This window comes from Macaca fascicularis, chromosome 11, assembly GCF_037993035.2.
Source record: "Macaca fascicularis isolate 582-1 chromosome 11, T2T-MFA8v1.1".
In the NCBI taxonomy this organism is placed as follows: Eukaryota; Metazoa; Chordata; class Mammalia; order Primates; family Cercopithecidae; genus Macaca; species Macaca fascicularis.
Window position 1 is genome coordinate 69,845,112 of NC_088385.1, and position 19,796 is coordinate 69,864,907.

The 19,796-nt window shown below is 42.5% G+C and overlaps 1 protein-coding gene across 2 annotated transcripts in view; it reads right to left on the reverse strand.

Annotated features, from left to right (window-relative positions):
* PPM1H (protein phosphatase, Mg2+/Mn2+ dependent 1H) overlaps positions 1 to 19,434 on the reverse strand; it is a 289,566-nt gene extending 270,132 nt beyond the window's left edge. Inside the window, exon 1 of one of the 2 annotated variants that reach the window (XM_005571430.4) lies at positions 18,769 to 19,434. In XM_005571430.4, coding sequence (XP_005571487.1) covers positions 18,769 to 19,013 — 245 coding nt within the window. In that variant the 5' untranslated portion in view covers positions 19,014 to 19,434. Of the gene's footprint in view, positions 1 to 18,503 lie in introns of both variants that reach the window. The other variant, XM_074007331.1, reaches the window with a different exon arrangement.
* Between the last annotated feature and the right edge of the window lie 362 nt (positions 19,435 to 19,796).

A 19,796-nucleotide genomic window follows, 5' to 3' on the forward strand; every position in this document is an offset into this window, starting at 1 on the left:
GTTCATCTTTAAGTCTCTAAGTACCTAACCAATGATATTTACTGAATAGAATAAACTGTTTAGATTCCTAACAGAGTTGCAAAACTGGCTTTACTGATGAGGTAAATTACTGCTTTGAGATATAGTAAAAAAAAATATATCTCAGGAAAAGATATGTTTTTAAGTGCAAACACCAAGAGTATTTTTTCTGTGAGAAAAAAATTACTTGAGCATACTGTTTTAAATGAATTGTACTTAAATCAGAAGAACTCTATTATATAAATGAATGCTGAAGCAGTTCTGGTATAAATGGAGTTACTGAAAAGTAATAAATCAATCCTTGAAGAATATTCAAAAGCACATTAGGGAGGAAGCTGATGTAGGCAGAGTCCCAGTCATTCATCCTTAGCCACTTAACCCTGATGACCTTCAAGGAGCTATTGATGCTAGCTGTCAGTCACTTAACATCTGAAATGAACAGACCACTAGTTACCCTCTACTTTAAAAGAAAAAAAAAAAAAAAAAAGAGCATGTGAAAGTTCAACTTCCAAAGAACCAATACTGATTAACAGTACCATTCTGAACATTATGAAAATGTCTTGCACTGACATAGGTCACAAAGCAAGCTTCCTGGTGCTTTTAAAATATAATTTGACTTATGCGAATTTTCAAAACCAAACCTCAAGCAAACCTCTGCGTCCTTTACTCAGGTCAGAGATGCTGAGAGCAGTACAGTGACACGTGGCTGCAGGGCCACGTACAAGTACAAGGTATTGATTAAAATTACATCAAGTGCAGCTGCTTTCTGCGGCAATTTAACTGACAAAGTGAGAGAACATTAGCTCTGTGCCAAGTGGCAGCACAATCCTGACAGCCACATAGATGTCCTCAGGTCACCCACCTACAGACAACTTGAGGCTAAATTGAAAGACTGAATTCAGATCTAGTTGTGATCTTCATTCTTTTTTTTCCTGGAAGGATCAGTAAGAGCTTTCAATTTTACATTTTTTTCAACTTTTAGTAGACCCTAATTCGATATCCACATACCTTACAAATTATAATTTGGCTGTAACAGAACCATGTCTCAAAATAGACATTCCAAAGTGGAAGGAAAAGCTTGTCATCACCACCATGATTTTGTTTGCTTCACTGATAAGATTTTGAAGCACATCCCCCTTCCAGGCAAATACTTTAAGTCATCCTTTCTGGACAATAGAGTAACATATCACATCACTTTAAAAGAATTCTGGGGGAAAAGCCTAAAAATTTAGTCTCTTTTTATTCAGGATAGGCTACTGAAGTTTATTTTTATTTTTTGATTTTTTTACTGGAGACAATATTATAACCTGTGCTTGGTGCTCACTCTTCATGCTGTAAAGGGTGGGGAGAGCAGGATACTATCCTCTAAGCAAGGGGATTAGTTTCCACTATACCATACTTGGTTTTTCATGCTGTTAGGTTTAGACATTTGTTTCATAGAATCAAATGTAACTAGATTTTCAATTCACTTCCACTTTTTGTTAAAATGCATATTCAGAGATTTTATTTAAGATAAAGCAGACATCCTGGTACCCTGAAGAAGAAAAAAAAAAAAAAAAGATAAAGCAGACAAGGCAGAAGAAAAAGTGTTAATTTTTAGTGAAGTATATACAAATATCCCACTTAAAAGTCATTAGAAATTAAGAAGAACCCAACTTTTGTGCTGACACTTACTCCGACAGCACTGTACAGCTGGGAAGGGCTAAGTCAATGACCTAACATTATGAATATGCAAACTGAGGATTAAAATAGTGAGGCTGCTTGCTGAAGCCACAGACTGGCTAGGGAAAGAGCCAAGACTACCACAAGCTGCCCCTTCAAGTTATTGATCATGGTGCCACCCCAGCAGCATGCTACTCCTCTGTCATGCTATGCATGGGTTCTCAACTTTTCATTAATTTATTTTCCCAAGAAGAGTGTGAGCCTCCCAAGGTTAAAACCTCTGTATCTTTTGCCTCTTAAGGCATGTGAAGCACACAGTGAATGCATGATGATACCAAAAAAGGGGCAATTTAAACCTAAATATTAAAGTGAAGCCATAATGCTTTTTAATCAGTATGTCCAGCTCACCAAAACACTACTTTGGTAAAGTACATTAAAGTGTATAGCTAACGCTTCCCCAAACAATTTCCAATCTAAACACTGATCTTTTCTAACTATTAAATAATGTCACAAGAAATATTGGGAAAGTCCCTTTTGAGTATTTTTCCCAGAAAAATGTCACTTTTCAAATTATAGCTTAGCAAAGATTTGTCTACAAGGAGGTTCATCCCAGGACTGTTTTCAATAGTAAAAACTTGGCTAACATCAAGGAGAAAAATGTGTGTTACAACCATAAATAGAATACAATGCAGCCATTAAAAATGAGAGAGTAAAATACTTGTTTACATGGGAAGATAGTGACTCCATTTGAAGTGAAAAAAGTAATCAGTATATAGAATTATCCCAGTTTGAAAGTAGATATGTACTAACAGACGCACACAAATTATCAATTGAAGCTAATTACAGGTGATAGAATATATGGATAGTTTATGTTCTAAGTTCCTGACTAACCAATGCCTTCCTCCACTTTGACAGATTAGTAAACATCTCAAGATAATTTTAAGTTCTTCTCATCCACAGTCAGTGAAGATAGAAATTTGTGCAAAAGAAACTTTTGCCGAAGGGTCAAACTCTGCTAGAAAAATAATATTCTCAGCACGAGTTTAATTAAACTTGCAGCTGACATGCATTGTGCCTCTCGGGCAACTTGTAGCACTTTGGAAGGCAACAAAATAAAACTATTAAAAGACAGTTTTTCAACAAGAAACAGAACATCAGGGACGTTAAAATAATGTTCCTGAGGAAGGTGCTACACATCTGAAACCCAAACAATGATCTTGACACTCATCTGAGCATAGCTTGCTGGTAACTCAGGTGATACAAAATCCAAACCTGTGGGCAGAGAGTCCCATTTGTGGTCTAGGCTCTTTGAAGACCTGGGAAGGTAGCAATAGGAGATCTAACCTGTTTTAAATATTGGGGGGTGGGGGTGGGGGAGAAGCTAATGACAAACATTGTGGGCAAGAAGTACTCAAGATTCACAAAGGTTAATTCCTTTGCTTTTGGCTGAAATGTTATCAGTTTCGATATGATTTTTTACTACACCTTCGTGCTGATTAGGAGACACGATGTATCCGGTTAATTTTTTTTAATAGGAGTAACTTAATGCTTATTTAATACAGCTTGTTGGACAAAATTTTTCACAAGGAATTCATCCAAGAAAAAAATAATAATAAAAGGGCTCGTGATGTTGAGAAGGTTGGGAACCAGGACTTGAGGAATTTACAGCACAAGTCCTCATGGAGCCCAGAACCAGAGACGAATCACATCGGGTGGTCCCTTTGAGGATGGCAAGGCAGGTGGCAGGGCTTCAGGTGGTGTGCAAGGGGCAAAAGGGCAGCGTGGCCAGGTAGTCTCTGTCAGCACTAAACTGATGACAGGGAAATGGGGAGAAGAGGACAGGCAGGACTTCAAGTATGGGCCCATGTGATTCCCAGCTGAACACCAAGATTAAAAAAAAAAATACATAAATAAACACCAGCTGCTATAGTCAGAGCTGCCAATTCTTCTCTTCTTCCCATTTGCTGCTGCACTGAGTCACCAGCCCAGTTCTGGACACCTGGTTCTAACAACAGAGCAGCATGGTCCTCTGTGGCATAGCCTCATTGTTGATAATCACAGGGAGAGATGCCAAGAGGGCATCTAATCTCACTCTTTGGCTCCACTCCAAACCATACCTTATGGGCAAACACTGTCCTAAAAGGCCAATAAAATTATTGTTTGTCCCAAACGTATCTTTTAGAGTCCATTGTCATAGGTTACTTATTTACAACAAAATACTATAGCTATTTCCTCTTTTATATTACAAAAAATCCTCTTTTTAAAATTGCTTTTTGTTGAGACAGGGTCTCACTCTGTCACCGAAGCTGGAGTGTGGTAGCAAGATCACAGCTCACTGCCGCCTTGACCTGCCTGGTTCAGGTGATCCTCCCACCTCAGCCTCCCAAGTAGCTGGGACCACAGGTGCACACCACCATACCTGACTGTTTGTTTGTTTGTTTTGGTGGAGACTGGGTCTTGCTATGTTGTTCAGGCTGGTCTTGAACTCCTAATCTCAAGCAATCCACCTGCATTGGCCTCCCGAAATGCTGGGATTATAGGCATGAGTCATGGCACCCGGCATCAGAAAAAAAAAAAAAAAGAAGTAAAAACTCTTAATAGTCCCTTCTTTATTAATATCAGTTTGGTTTTCCATTCCTGCTTTCACTGACACCCTGTTATGGGCTGTTCACAGTCACTGTACCTTACAATTTGCTTCCTACTGAACATTTACACTCCATCTTTTATTTTTACCGGCTGTGTGTAACATATTTTGTCAACAATCACCTTTTCAAAAAGGCATATAGTGACTATTAGTACACCACAGCAGACCACTTAAATATAGAAACTCAATAATCTATAGCATTTTTATTTATTTTATTTATTTATTTATTTATTTTTTGAGACAGTCTCTCACTCTATTGCCCAGGCTGGGGTGAAGTAGAGTGATCCCAGCTCACTGCAGCCTCTACCTCCCAGGTTCAAGTAATTCTCCTGCCTCAGCCTCCCGAGTAGTTGGGATTACAGGCACCTGCTACTACACTCGGCTAGTTTTTGTATTTTTGGTAGAGATGGGGTTTTGCCATGTTGGCCAGGCTGGTCTCAAACTCCTGACCTCAGGTGATCCACCCGCTTCAGCATCCCAAAGTGCTAGGATTACAGGCGTGAGTCACCACGCCCGTTCATATTTTTATTAAAAAAAAAAAATCAGTTTATCACAAGATTTTTTTCCTTCCTATACTTATATGAAAAAGATCACAGGTAAAGATGCACCATTTTTTAATAGCTTAAATGTGTATTTATCAACTTCCTGAAAGTACAGTAGAGCACAAAAGCCACTTTGGTCCTCTCAGCTGGGCAAGTAATTGGTCTGTCTGCCCAGAACCCTGGGATGATTAATTACACCATGCATTCAGCAAGGCTCCATTAGGCCTGGCTTCTGCAAGCCAGCAATGTAGATGCACACACTCAAGACGGCCACCCCAAGAGACCACACTGCCAAAGACGAAGATATGAATGCTAACTGAATGCTGTCACACTTGTTGGCCCCTAAGTTCACTAACTTGAAAAATTTCCATTAAAACTTAACTCTGAAGCAAACTTGGCCACTCACAATCCCAGCTACCTGGAGGCTCAGGTGGGAAGATCACTTGAGCCCATAGGGTGATATGATTGTGCCTGTGAACAGCTACTGCACTCCAGCCAGGGTAACACAGTGAGACGCCATCTCTAAAACAAACAAGCAAACAAAAACCTGACTCTGCTTAAGTAAAACTTAGGTAACAAACCTCCCAAATTAAATTTTAAAGGGGACTCACATAAAACCTCACTTACAATTTGAGTCCCATTACTCAGAATTCCTAAGTACATTTCCTTACTTCTAAGTAGCTACTGATGTTAAAACACATGCTGTATTTATTAACTTTAGAAAAACGAAACATCACTACATAAAATGTACAGATTGGTTTTTAAGACATACAGGCTTTCCAAAAACATTAAAATATTTTAAAATATCAGTGTAGTCCAAAAATATAGTAATTTTGACAAGGTTTTGACTATTATACTTAGGAATGCACATATAGTAAGGAAGTATAATTTTAAGAGACTACTATATTCAATATAACTATTTTAAAGTACTGTTAAATGTATCCTTTTGTGCAAAACTTGATGTGCCAACATGCCTTTATTCAATATAAAGCCTCTTGAAAATTAGTTTCCTTTGAGCAATAAAACACATTTAATTCACTTATGTGGCATTTTGTTTACGGGGATAGGATTTTTTTTTTTTTTTTAATAATTTCACACAATGAATGGTCAGGTTTAATGATTCAGTGATGGTCACCAGGGTCATGGGACAGCCTGCGATTCTAAAGTAACTTGATTTCTCTCTGGGGTTCATTTTCTTCTTTTATTGAACATAGACAACAGATGCTTACCTTTAAGCATTACAGACCAGGGCCTTAATAATCATCCAGAGCTACAGAGATGGAAGTTGGTGTTCCCTTATTCTTTCTCCTAAATATGAGAGCATAAAGTCCACAGAAAGAAAATACAGCTAGGCAGTTAAATTTTACAGCCGTTTAGAGAAAACTAAGTCAGAAATAGTATAACAAAGGAAGCACTATGGATTCATGTTTCAGAGGACCCAGCTGATCTGATCACACCAGAAAAAGAGCAGCTGAGCAGGTACTCTGCTTTCCCTAGGTTGTCTAGTGGACAATCTCTACTTCAGACGTACGGAAAACACAGTGATGTCCTGATTCATCATGATTACTTTTCAGGTAACACATTCTGAAGTCTTTGTTGAAGAGTACTCTTCAGGGAGCATTCCTGCCTGGCCACCGGCTGAAAACAGGAGTGATTCAAGTTTTTGGCAGATTTCCTAATTCAATTAAATGGGAGCATAGCAAAGAGATACTTTTAAATTTGACCCCATGTGAAGCTCAGCTATGTGGATGCTAAGTTATGGGAAGGTTATCAATTGAGCGAGCAATTGCAGGGGCCACTGTTATAAAACTGAAGTCTGAGGTGGTCCCTTCCATGCACAAGGACCCAATTGCTGCTATTTTTCTCAACTGAGGATGTCAAAGTCACTCAAACTTATTTTTTTTATTTTCTATGGAAAAGAACTTAAAAGCATAAATTAAGGCCACTGCACTAAAAAAAAAAAAAAAAAAAAAAACAAGCTTAGAGATAACTCAAGAATGGACTGATGGACAGATAAATGGGTACACAGACAGGTAAATGATAAAGCAAATCTAACAAAATGTGAATTACAGAAGCTAGATGGCGGGTATATATGTGTTAAGTCTACAATGGTTTCGACTTTTCTGCATGTTTGAAAATTTTCTTTTTTTCTTTTTTTTTCTTTAACAAGACGGAGTCTCACTCTTGTTCCCCAGGCTGGGGTACAATGGCGCGATTTCGGCTCACAGCAACTTCCGCCTCCCGGGTTCAAGCGATTCTCCTGCCTCAGCCTCCCGAGTAGCTGGGATTACAGGTGTATACCACCAAGTCCGGCTGATTTTTGTATTTTAAGTAGTGACGAGGTTTCACCACGTTGGCCAGGCTGGTCTCGAGCTCCTGACCTCAGCTGATTCGCCCACCTCGGCCTCCCAAAGTGCTGGTATTACAGGTGTGAGTCACTGCGCCTGGCTGAAAATTTTCATGGTAAAATGCTGGGGGAAAAAATAATTCCGAGTTATAATCACAATAAAGGAGGCAGCAGGCCCCACTGTGAAAAACCTCAGCCCTGAGGGCAAACACTTGGTTCCTGGCCTAACTCCAGGAACTCACAGAGTTTAGAACTGGAAAGGGCATTGGCAATCCTCTAGGGCAGGTAAAATACATGATTTTATGAGTCCCTGAAAATTTAGAAAAATAGAAACAATATCATACCTTTTTCATAAAACTAAAAGTATTTGATTTAAAAACTGTTGTTTTGCTGAGGTTATATGCCTCTATGATTCTGGTTTTAAAACTCCTTTATTTCATGAAACACTGGTGATGGTAGATGACAGATTTGATTATGTCCACGCTTGGCAAAATAAAAAGTTAATAACCTCATGTCAGTCTTCTCAACATTTTTGAAATGATAAAAGGTTACAAAATAAAAATTCTGAGAACTACCAATGCAGTTCAATGACCCCATTTTGTAAGAAGAAACTGAGGCCCAGAGTGGGATTAAGTGGGGCAGTAACCAGCTCGACAACTGTAGGCAGTCACCAACTCAAAGGGTCAAAAAGGTGACTCACTTAATCACAGCTGGGATGCCTATCCAAGGACTAAATCCCAGGTTACACATACAGGGATGGAAGCCCCTTGTAAGAATCACCCACATGGCTGACTTTTCAGTGCTGCCATTGGTCTTCTGAACATAATCTCTGTCAGCTCAGCATTTAGAGTGAATTTCTTACAGAAATCAGTTTCTGAATTTTGTTGTTAGTCCTTCAATCATGCTTGCACAAACATAGGTAAACAGTGACATAATACAAGCACATAAGGAAATGTGAATTTACTACATTCGAGACTATCATCCACTGGTCTTATTTTTTCTAAGCTTTTCTCATAGCCAAATTGCTGGCACAGAATTTTATGTAGAATATTCTGAAAAAACAGAATACATTTTCTTTGTAAGCTAATATTCAGGGAAACCCGAGATGACATTTGATAACAATACAAGCAGCAGACTACAAAACGTGAGATTTCAACTGGTTCAAGAAATGCAATTAGCCGGGTGTGGTGGCTCACGCCTGCACTCCCAGTGCTTTGGAAGGCAAAGGCAGGTGGATCGCTTGAACCCAGGAGTTCAAGACCAGCCTAGCCAACATGTCAAAACCCCATCTCTACCATACAAAAAATTAGCCAGGTGTGGTGGTGCGTGCCTGTGGCCACAGCTACTAGGGAGGCAGAGGCACAGGAATTGCTTGAACCCAGGAGGCAGAGGCTGCATTGAACCTGGATCACACCACTGTACTCCAGTTTGGGTGACAGAGCAACATTCAGACTCTGTCTCAAATAAAGGAAATGCACTCAATAAACCTGCATTTAAACTACAAAAATAATATAAGTAGATGAATATCAGATTAAAACCATGTCTAATAAAGGGAAAAAGGTAAATATCAGACTAATTAAAAAAGGGGAAACTATAGAAGTTGAACTTTTGTTTTATAAAATAAACACCCATTCACCAAATATGTCTGTCATTACCCTACCTGCTTAGACAAATGAGATGAGGAAAAGAAATAAAAATAACAGCGAGCAGGTGGGGTGCAGTGACTCACACCTGCAATCCCAGCATTTTGGGAGGCCAAGGTGGGTGGATCTCTTGAGGCCAGGAGTTCAAGACCAGTCTGGGCAACATGAGGAAACTCATCCCTACTAAAAATACAAAAATTAGCCAGGTGTGGTGGGACGTGCCTGTAGTCACAGCTGCTCAGAAGGCTGAGGCATGAGAATTGCTGGAACTGGGGAGGCAGGTGTTGTAGTGAGCCAAGATCGTGCCACTGCACTCCAACCTGGGTGACAGAGCGAGACTATCTCAAAAAACAAACAAAAATGAGCAGAGCTCTGGTGTGTCATACTAGCCAGGTTTATACCCCTGTGACCAAAGAGCTACATCATCTTATATTAATATGTAATACTTATTTATTGGTACAAATCTTCAAGCCATATTTAGTTCCAAAGCTGGCCTGAGTCTTTATCCCTTCTATGGCATTTTTGGGACAGTTTTGAATTCCTAGCCTAGACAGCTCCCCAAGGGCTGCAAGGCAGGGCAGCAGGCATATTCAGACACAATCACTATTTGCCTGTTGACACATTTGTCTATTTGGTCATTTCATCTGTCTTCTAATATGTGCCTGAAACAAAGAAGGTACTCAAATATCTGTTGACTAAGTTACCTATAGTAGTAGAATCTTCTAAACTATCTGCCCAGCCCTAACTACCACAACCTCCCTGTTTAAAGAACTGCCCATTCTCAGGAGTGGGTCCTGGCAGCCATATTTATGATCACCTATGTCAAAGGTGGACATCTGAGACAAACTGAACCAATTGGAGTCTCTCTCCCAAAAATTCAAAATTGGAATTGAGGCCACAGGTGATGTGGTCTGGTTGCTTGTTGGTGGCATGGAGAAGTCACCTGTGCCCTGGTGAAAGACTGAAAGTATGGCCACTTTGTTGCTGGCTAGCTTTCCAGTTCAGGGTTCCAGTCCCTTGTAAAATCCAAGTTATTCCTATACTTGGGTTCTATAAGACAGTTGGTATCTAATTACCATTTCTTTCCCCGCCCCCCATGCCCCGAAGTTAGCTCAAAGGCATTTCTATGACTTGCAACTAAGGACTGTAAGTAGCTAAAAGGAGTAGGATGGTTATTCTAGTACTTTACATGTTCTAAGCCTGATATGAAATAGAAGCCATAGAGGAGAAATTAGGTATGACCACCCAAACATTAAATTTTGCATTGCAAAGAAAAAAAAATGAAGTTAAAAAATGAACATGTTAGAAAATATATTACAACATGATAGGCCAAGGGTGAATAGCCTTAAAATATAAAGAGCACTTATAAATATGAAACATTATTTCAACAGAAAAATGAATATAAACAGGAAAATCATAAAAAGATCTCTAAATAGGTTGGGTGCAGTGACTCATTCCTGTAATCCCAGCACTTTGAGAGGCCGAGGTGTGCAGATCATCTGAGGTCAGGAGTTGGAGACCAGCCTGACCAACATGGAGAAACCCCATCTCTACTAAAAATACAAAATTAGCTGGGCATGGTGGCGCATGCCTGTAATCCCAGCTACTCAGGAGGCAGAGGCAGGAATTGCTTGAACCCAGGAGGCAGAGGTTGCAGTGAGCCAGTGAGCCAAGATGACGCCATTGCATTCCAGCCTGGGGGACAGAGCAAGACTCTGTCTCAAAAAAAAAAAAAAAAAGCCGGGCACGGTGGCTCAAGCCTGTAATCCCAGCACTTTGGGAGGCCGAGACGGGTGGATCACGAGGTCAGGAGATCGAGACCATCCTGGCTAACACGGTGAAACCCCGTCTCTACTAAGAAATACAAAAAACTAGCTGGGCGAGGTGGCGGGCGCCTGTAGTCCCAGCTACTCGGGAGGCTGAGGCCGGAGAATGGCGTGAACCCGGGAGGTGGAGCTTGCAGTGAGCTGAGATCCAGCCACTGCACTCCAGCCTGGGCTACAGAGCAAGACTCCGTCTCAAAAAAAAAAAAAAAAAAAAAAAAAGATATTTACATGGCTAATATCTGTGACATATAAGTATATACATCTGTTTATTCATTTTCTTCAATAATCAAACACAGATTACAATGAAGTATATATCATCTATCAGATCACTGGCAAATATTAAAAGGCTTAATACTAAAGTGGTAGATACTGCTGGCTGCAGTGTGAATTGATACAACGAATCTGATAGGTATCACAGTTGTGAATGTGCATAGCTTCTACCCAAGCTTTCCATGTCTAGAAGTTAATCATAAGGAAACAACTGGATGAGCTGAAAAAAACACATGAAGACATTCACTAAAAGCCTAAAAGTAAATCTTAATGTTCAATGGGAGATTCATGAATGAGAAGCCCTTCAGTGGAATATTACCCAGTCGACATAATAAGAATATATGGGCCGGGTGCGGTGGCTCAAGCCTGTAATCCCAGCACTTTGGGAGGCCGAGACGGGCGGATCACAAGGTCAAGAGATGGAGACCATCCTGGCTAACACGGTGAAACCCCATCTCTACTAAAAAATACAAAAAACTAGCCAGGCGAGGTGGCGGGCGCCTGTAGTCCCAGCTACTCGGGAGGCTGAGGCAGGAGAATGGCGTAAACCTGGGAGGCAGAGCTTGCAGTGAGCTGAGATCCGGCCACTGCACCCCAGCCTGGGCAACAGAGCAAGACTCCGTCTCAATAAATAAATAAATAAATAAATAAACAATATATGTTGGAGGCCGGGTGTGGTAGCTCACACCTGTCATCCTGCACTTTGGGAGGCTGAGGCAAGAGGATCACCTGAGGTCAGGAGTTTGAGACCGGTGTGGCTAACATGATGAAACCCCATCTCTACCAAAAATACAAAAAATTACCTGGGTGTGGTCATGGGCACCTGTAATCCTAGCTTCTCGGGAGGCTGAGGCAGGAGAATCACTTGAACCCAGGAGGCGGAGGTTGCAGTAAGCCAAGATCGCATCACTGTACTCCAGCCTGGGCAACAAGAGTGAAACTCCGTCTCAAAAAAAAAAAAGAAAAGAAAAAAGAATGTATGTTGGAGAGGGGTCCATTATATATTCTTAAGTGAAGGAGACATGTTAAAAGACATGTAAACATATGATCAGCTTTTATTTTTTAAAAAACATCTATATAAGAAATCAGAGAGACCTAATCTAAAATATAAATAGTGGCTAATGAATTATCAAACATTTTCATACCTTTTACTAGGTTATGTTTGATAATTTACTAATTATCAAACATTTTCATACCTTTCATGTTCTTCATACCTTTTACTAGTCTGTATTATCTGAATTTCCTATAATGAGTATCTTATGGTTAAAAATGTTTTAAGTATTTCATTAGACACAGTGAAAACCCACCAAAGGTGGGAGTTCCACAGAACTGGACATGAATCCAGGATCTGCCACTTAAAAAGCTTTGTTACTTTGAGCAAATTACTTACCTACATTGCATTCATCTCATTAAATCCTTACACGTAAAGTGCTTAGTACAGAACCTACACACAGGACTAGCTCAACAAATGACTATTGCATTTAGCAATTTTCAATGCCTCTAATAAAGTATAAATAGGAATGATCCCATCACTATGTGGTATATGGGAGATGGGCCAAACAAATCAAATGCTATACCATTCTTAAGCTAATAATTTGCAAAGTATCTACTGTAGTACCAAAGTGGAAAGCTAGGGAAAACCACTTATCTGAAAAAACAGCATGGGAAAGGCTCCTCAACTCTTTGCCATAACATTATGTTGTATAATTAGGTTCAATCCTGCTTCTTTTGCACCATAATTAAGGGCATCTGCTCTCCTTACATGGTTAGTAGGAAACACAGTCAATTATGGAAGGTCACAGAAGTAATGCAGATAAATCAGAATGAAAATCATAGTTAAATAACTGCAGTACCATCTACTCTCTTCCCCTTCTCCCCCATCTGCAAGGATGACAAAGATTCTGTCCTCCACCAAACTTTACTCAGGCCTCTCTTCTCTGCTAGGCCACAACATTGGCCCCAGTCCTGTTCCTTAAGCAAGAATCCTGTTAAGTCAGGCTAGTAAGAATCCCCCAAACTTGATATCTGCTCAAGTTCCTCATTCCCCACCTTTGATGTATAAGTCTTTGGTCTGCTTTCAGCAAGAATCCTGCTAGGTCAGTTTAGTTTGATTTAATGTCCCTGCTGAGTAACTTTCCATTCCACTGACCCCTCACACTCTGCTCTTTGCCTACAAGTACCAGCTGTCAATGCTGTATTGAGCTGGGTTGTTCTCCTATATTGCAACAGACTTGAGTAAAGTCTTCCCTAGCACTGTAACAAGTGTCAGAATAATTTTTTTTCTCTAACAGCAGGTAAGGTCTTGGGCCTTCAGGTACAAAGCTAATCACAAGCTGGTTGGAAAAAACAAGTTTGCTTCCCTAATGTGACTTAAAGGCTCCAAATACTGAGATTCAAAATTACCCAGAAGCATTAAGACATTAAAATCAAAACAAAACCCCTGGTGCTGGTCCCTTTGAACCTTAATAGTCAATTTCATTTTAATTTAATTTCAAAGGAAGTACAAAAGGGGGAAGGTTATGCTATAACATTTTCTTGAGGATTATGACTATGTCTCATTATATTATGAACCCAGCATGGGACCAGTGCTGGACACATAGTAGGACTGCAATGATTTCATCAATTGAGAGAAATAATGGAAGCAGATGAATGATTATTTCCTGAAAAATGATAGCATAAATTCAAGGGGGCAAGCTAATTAATCCTCCCTTTAAATTAGGCAAATCACAGAACTATAAATGCACCAGAGTTTATTTCTACCAAACACTGAAAATTAAAAACAACTTTCTTGAACATTAATGTATTTTTAGAAAACAATTCCAGTATGCAGTTTTAAATTTTCAACTAGTACTGCTGTAACCTTAATTAAAAGCACTGTATAGTGGGCTCATATCAGAGATGTGGATGTCTACCTAAACTGGGACTGAAACATATAGTAAACACCCCCCTGCATGGTTAAACCCTTTGCCTGAAGCATCACCAGTCCTTGAAAGAAGCTGATGCATTTCCCTAAGAAAAGAGACATCCCCAGGAGCTCCACCTAAGGGGGATGATTTCTTTATAATGTTATATCTGAAATATGAAGGAACGCTTAGCTGTCTGCTTTAAAATAGGAAATTAATACTTTTTGTAAGTCACCAGAAACGTAGCTGAAATAGCTCAGGCTACTCTGGACTTCTAACTCATCTGCAAATACCCTCACCCACTTCTTTTTATCCTTACACAAGAGTAGAGAACCTCGAGTTTCTTCAGTTGCAAAAGTCAAACAGGAAGTTTCCAAGCTGCAAAGAGGTATCAGTAAGAGGGGCAGGTAAGCCAGGAAGGGTTAGAAGGGAAAAAGAAAGGCCAGGGGATTTCCGAGCTTTGGGGCAAGAAAGAAATAGTGGGTTTTGTGTCATCACCACCACCCAGCCAACTAATGCCATTTATTGTTAATAAGCAATTAGTGCCAATGACCCGAGGAGACAGACAGCCTGCAGAGTCCAAAACAAATCCAAATACTTGTAGGCTGTTGGCTGGATTTAAATAAGGTTATTTCATCAAAAATTTCATAATTTTCAACTCTGTGAGACATACACTTGTATGATATACATTTAACAGATGCTCTCAAAGTGGCTTTTTGTTTGTACTTATGTCCAGGGGTACTTTTATAAGAAATAGGAAAAAAATAATAATTATAGCTATAACCTAAGTAAAATTAGCTATACTTATGTATTCTTTCTGTACAAGTAAAGAAATGTATCACTGATAAAAACCTGAATATGATGCATTAACATACAGAATACTCTTGCTCAAAACCACAGCACACTCTTTGGCATTCCCTACGGCTGTAGTTTCAGGCACAAATTCCATGTCTGCTGGCATCTCTAAAACCAACTGTTCATCAACAGGATAAAAATTGGGCAAACAGGTAAAAAAAGAAAAAAAGCCAAAATGGGTTCCTAACCCATTACAAAAATGAACCAACCTCCACGTGGGTGGTATTTAAGAGAAAGGAAGTAGCTGCCCCATGGTCTCTGGGTCAGACTGTTGCTCCCCAAGGGCTTTATCAAATGAGCAGACCAAACAGGCTCAGTCACTGATTTCAAAGCCAAACTTAAAACTTGCTAATGCATGTTTTTAGAAAGATTTTAGCTTAGTAGATGTTATCTATAACTACAATGCTTTACAGAGCTTTACAACCTTGCAAATACCCCTTAGCCAAGTGGCTAAACTTTTCAGCTATAATGGGAAGCTTTTCAAGAGCTGGGAAATTCCATCTAGGACAATGCCAATGAATACTGAAATGAACAAGCATCTTCAGTTTCTGCAACCTCAAGTCTAGCAGGGATTGCTTACGGCTAATTCTCTAGTTTTATAACCTATAGAGTCTCTCTTCTTGAAAGGGATTAACAGTAAGTGGCAAAAGATTAGACCATTTCTTCTTAATTTTTCTACCATCTCAAAGGGTCAGTCATCAACATTAACTCATTGACCAAAAGATGTCAATTTTTCCTCCCAAGGAAGGCTTGGAACGTGACTCACCTTCTAGAGAGATAAACAGATCACTTCTGATTCAGGCATTAGCTCCTTAGTGCAGTTCTTATCACCACAATTTGAGCAATATTCCTACCTATTCAACCCCTCTTGGGTACCTTCTAGAACAAAGAGAAGACAATTTTCTTCTGCCAGTAAATCCTGTAGGAAAGGGCAGCATTACTGGTGGCAGCTTCTGATCACAGCCACAGTCCCTACTTGTCTTTCTCTTTCCTTCCCTATTTCAGCCATTTTGATCATTCAGGATGCATTTTTGCAGGAAGATAAACAGTTCAAGATATAAGGAAGTGGTGCAGTATAACATCTGACAGGGATAAAGGTGAGGAGAGATGGCCAAGACTTTAGTGGCTATTCCTGGGTACAGATGAATACATCATAACTTAATCCACCGTAGAGAATGAGTTTAGTGTTGTGAGCTCTGGAGTCAGACTGCCTGGGTTCACACACAGGCTTGACCCTGGGCAAGCTGCTTAATCACTCAGTGCCTCTGTGTTCTCAACTATAATATGGAAACGATAGTGCCTACTTCATTGGGCTTTTGTGAAAATCAGATAATATAAAACAGTATTAGCACTAAAGAGTAAGCATTAACTATGTTAGCTATTACTAATAGTATATATTTAAGAAGAATGAGGTAATTCTGTGTTTACTTGTGAATACTGTCAGTGACACAGTGTTTTGTGAAAATGCTACAGACTAATATGCTTAGTATGAGTCTATTTTGAGAAAAAAAAAAAAAAAGCATGATATGTATTTATGAGGGCATCCAAAGAAGTCTGAAAGCCAAATATCACCCAAACACTGAACCCTCATTACTCCTAGGGAGTAAGCCAGGGCTGGGGAAGAGGGGCTGACCTTTTTTTTTTTTTTTTTTTTTTTTAAATAGGTCTTTGCTTGAATTATCACACATGTAATTGCTTTTGCCACTAACTTTAAAATTTGTAACATTTTACGGTGGCCTTCCTAGCCGTCAAGTTGAATATCTCTCATGATTTATTCTAGGAAAAAGATAAACTCTTTAGGGATAAGGAAATGGAGGTCCAGAGAGGATGGGGGGAGCCCTCTAAGCACTCTCTCCTGCGTGTCTCATTGCATCCTGTGCCTACCATAGGCATGCAAACATTCTGCAATTCGTTCTTTCCTTTCCCTCATGCTTATCTGAGGCTTTCCGTTTACTGTCCAAACGGCTTCCACCTTCAGTGTTTCAGTATCTTCTTTCCTATCTCTCACAACTTTCTCACCATTGCCTGTTTTTCCTTCTCGCCTTGACAGGCGCCCTCGCCCTGGGAAACTCACGGGAGTGGGGACAGATCGGCAGTGGGGGAGTGGGGGCGTTTGGCAGGCACAAAGACCCCCACCTACACAATTACAGGACGGTGTATGCCTCCAAGTTGCTTTCTGTCTCGTAAAGGGTCCAAATGGGCTTTTTTTTTTTTTTTTTTGAGACTGGGTTTTGCTCTTGTTGCCCAGGCTGGAGTGCAATGAGGTGATCTTGGCTCACTGCCATCTCTGCCTCAGGGGTTCAAGCGATTCTCCCGTCTCAGCCTCCCGAGTAGCTGGGATTACGGGCTTGCGCCACCACGCCCAGCTAATTTTTGTAGTTTAAGTAGAGACAGGGTTTCTCCATGTTATTCAAGCTGGTCTCGAACTCCCGACCTTAGGTGATCCGCCCGCCTCGGCCTCCCAAAGTGCTGGGATTACAGGCGTGAACCACCACGCCCAGCCCAAATGGGCTTTTAAATAACGTTTTTATTTCAGTTAAGAAACAGTGTTTGGTATGTTTGGCAGGCACTTTTTTCTCCTTTAGGTCTTTCCTTACACAGGTGTTTATTTTTGCTTTGGCTTTCTCTTGGAAATTACAATGCTATTTTGTACCTTCGCCACCCACAACGTTCTCTTCCACGCTCATCTTTTATGAAGTGTTAATTTTTACTGTCTGAGCTCCCATCAAGCGCATTTCTGCCTCCTCACTTTCACACTCCAATCGTCTAGCCCCATTTATACGTTTTCCATTTCAGCCCAAGGAGAAACGCGTTTATAGGATGATGAGAGAAGGAAAGGAAAATTAGAGATAATAAGCAGAGTAGATTCCAAGCAGTCTCTCCCACCGGAATCCTCAGCGTCGGGAACCAAGCCTGCTCGGGGGTATCCAGGCCACCAGAACAGGGTCAGTATCAAGGCGCCCAGGCGTTGGAAGAGCTGATTGGTTCCCGGACGAACCAATCAAGCAGCGAGGCCGTGCACGGATAGGGGTGGGCCAAAATTACCGAGGGGATGGGGTTAAAGGAAAAGGCGCAGGTGTGCCAGGCACCAGGTTTTGCGTGCACGTTTGCACCCCCCGGTTCATTAATAACCCCGAATTCTATTCTAAATGTGTCCTAGTTTTCCCGTTTCCTACAACTGAGGTAGTAGACAGAAGGGAAAACGTCACTTATCTTACCATTCATAAGATGGTTATTAATAGTTAATGGAAAAGTGGCCATGGAGCTGGGGGAAGGGCAATAAAATCCTCCACCTCTCCTTTCCCGGTTCCACTCCAGATCGTCAACCTGACTCAGTCGGTTCCTGAAATAGCTGATCAGTCAAAAGCAAGCTTAATCACCAAAGCGGATTACCAAAATGTTATATTAGACAGTTGGAATAAGTTTCCCCCTCCCCAAGGGCTGAGGGAAATAGTACTGGCATTTACCGAACGCGCAGCATTTTACTACCTGCTAAAGGAGAAGCGAAGGAACTTGCGGGCTGAAAGTGAGAAACTGAGACCTTCGGAAATGTACAACCACGCACTCAGACACGGCCACCTCCCGGAATCGGACACAAGCTCCCAGGCGCAGTGACATCTCCTCTAAGCCTCCACCCCACAAACTCTGCATCACGCGGGGACGCCAACTATATTTTGGGAGGGTGGGGATACAGATAGCAGATTTTCCTAATGTGTTTCAAACTTCAGCAGAGCTTTTCTGCCCTTTTTTTCCCCCAAGTGACAGAGACCCCGGATTCACAGACCTGTCTCACCTTAGCTTTCCCACGGTCCAGCGCTGCCACCCACCCCTCCACCACCCATACCGGGGCTGGAGACGCCGCGTCCTTGGGTTGGGGGAAGAGGGAGTGGGGAGAAGAGGGAAATAGCCAGTGTAAGTAAAGAGCTCCCCGCCGAGGCCTGGACGCCGGCAGCTAGTGGAGAGCCCTGAGGCCGAGAAGCAGGGAGAGAAGAGGGCTGGAACCGTGCGGGGAAGGGCCGCGAGGAGAGCAGGGGCGCCGCCGGTGTCGCTGCACTCACTCTGCGTAGCCAGTGGCCCAGGGCAGCCTCCGAGTCTCCTTGAGGATGAGGATGGGGCGGGCGATGTGATCGGCGCTGCACTCCACCTCGTCCTGAGACAGCCCCAGGAACTCTGGCCGCCCGTAGGGGAAACGCAGGGGCAGGTCCGAGCCTCCGCAGCCGCCGCCGCCGTGCTCGGAGCCTGAGCTGCCAGCCATGATGCCGCCCATGAAATTGGCCACGGCAGATTTCACTCGAGTGAGCATATTACTCCGGCGCCCGACTGCAGCGGTGCGAGCAGGAGGCGGCGGGGGCCGGGCGAGGCGCAGCGCGGGGCATGCAGGCTGCGGTGGGCGCCTGGCGCACGGGGAGCCGGGCCGCTGGGACGCGCCGCGCGCGGCTCCCAGAGCCTAGTGCTGCAGGGGGCCGGGCCCCGGCCTCTCGTGCTCCGTGCCGCGGCGGCAGCCGCCTCCCCACGCTACACTTCCGCAACGGAGCGGCATGGAGCGGGCCGGCGGGGGGAGTCACCGCGCGCTCCAGTAGCGACCAGGCAGCTGCAGTTGCAGCAGGTCCCTTCCCCGCCCCCTGCACTCGGCTCCGGCGTGCGCGGAACTGAGCCCACCCGGCGAGCCCGCGGAGCCGCCGAGGCTGCTGCCACGGCTACCGCTGCCGAGTCATGTGATAATCAGGCTGCAAGGGCTCAGGCTGCTGCGGTGGCCGTTGGTTAGCCCCTCCCCTGCCGGCCCGAGTGAGACTCGCACCGGGATCGTGACCTCCTGGGGGAGGGGGAGACCGGCTGGGTCTGTACCTGCCGGAGGGAATGGGGGCGCTGTGAGCTGGAGGCGGTACAGGTGTTAGGGGCTGTCACGTGGAGCCGGGCAGCCGGGAAAAGCGTTGAAGAATCCACTCCTGAGGAATGCTGCCTTCACCCTCCAGAAAGGAAACTTTGGGAGCAGGAGGGGAAAGGGGAGACAGGTGCAATCAGGGTGGGACGCTTCTAAGTCCTGCCGTGGAAACCAGCAGTCACTGGGTGTAAGAGACTTTTCAGG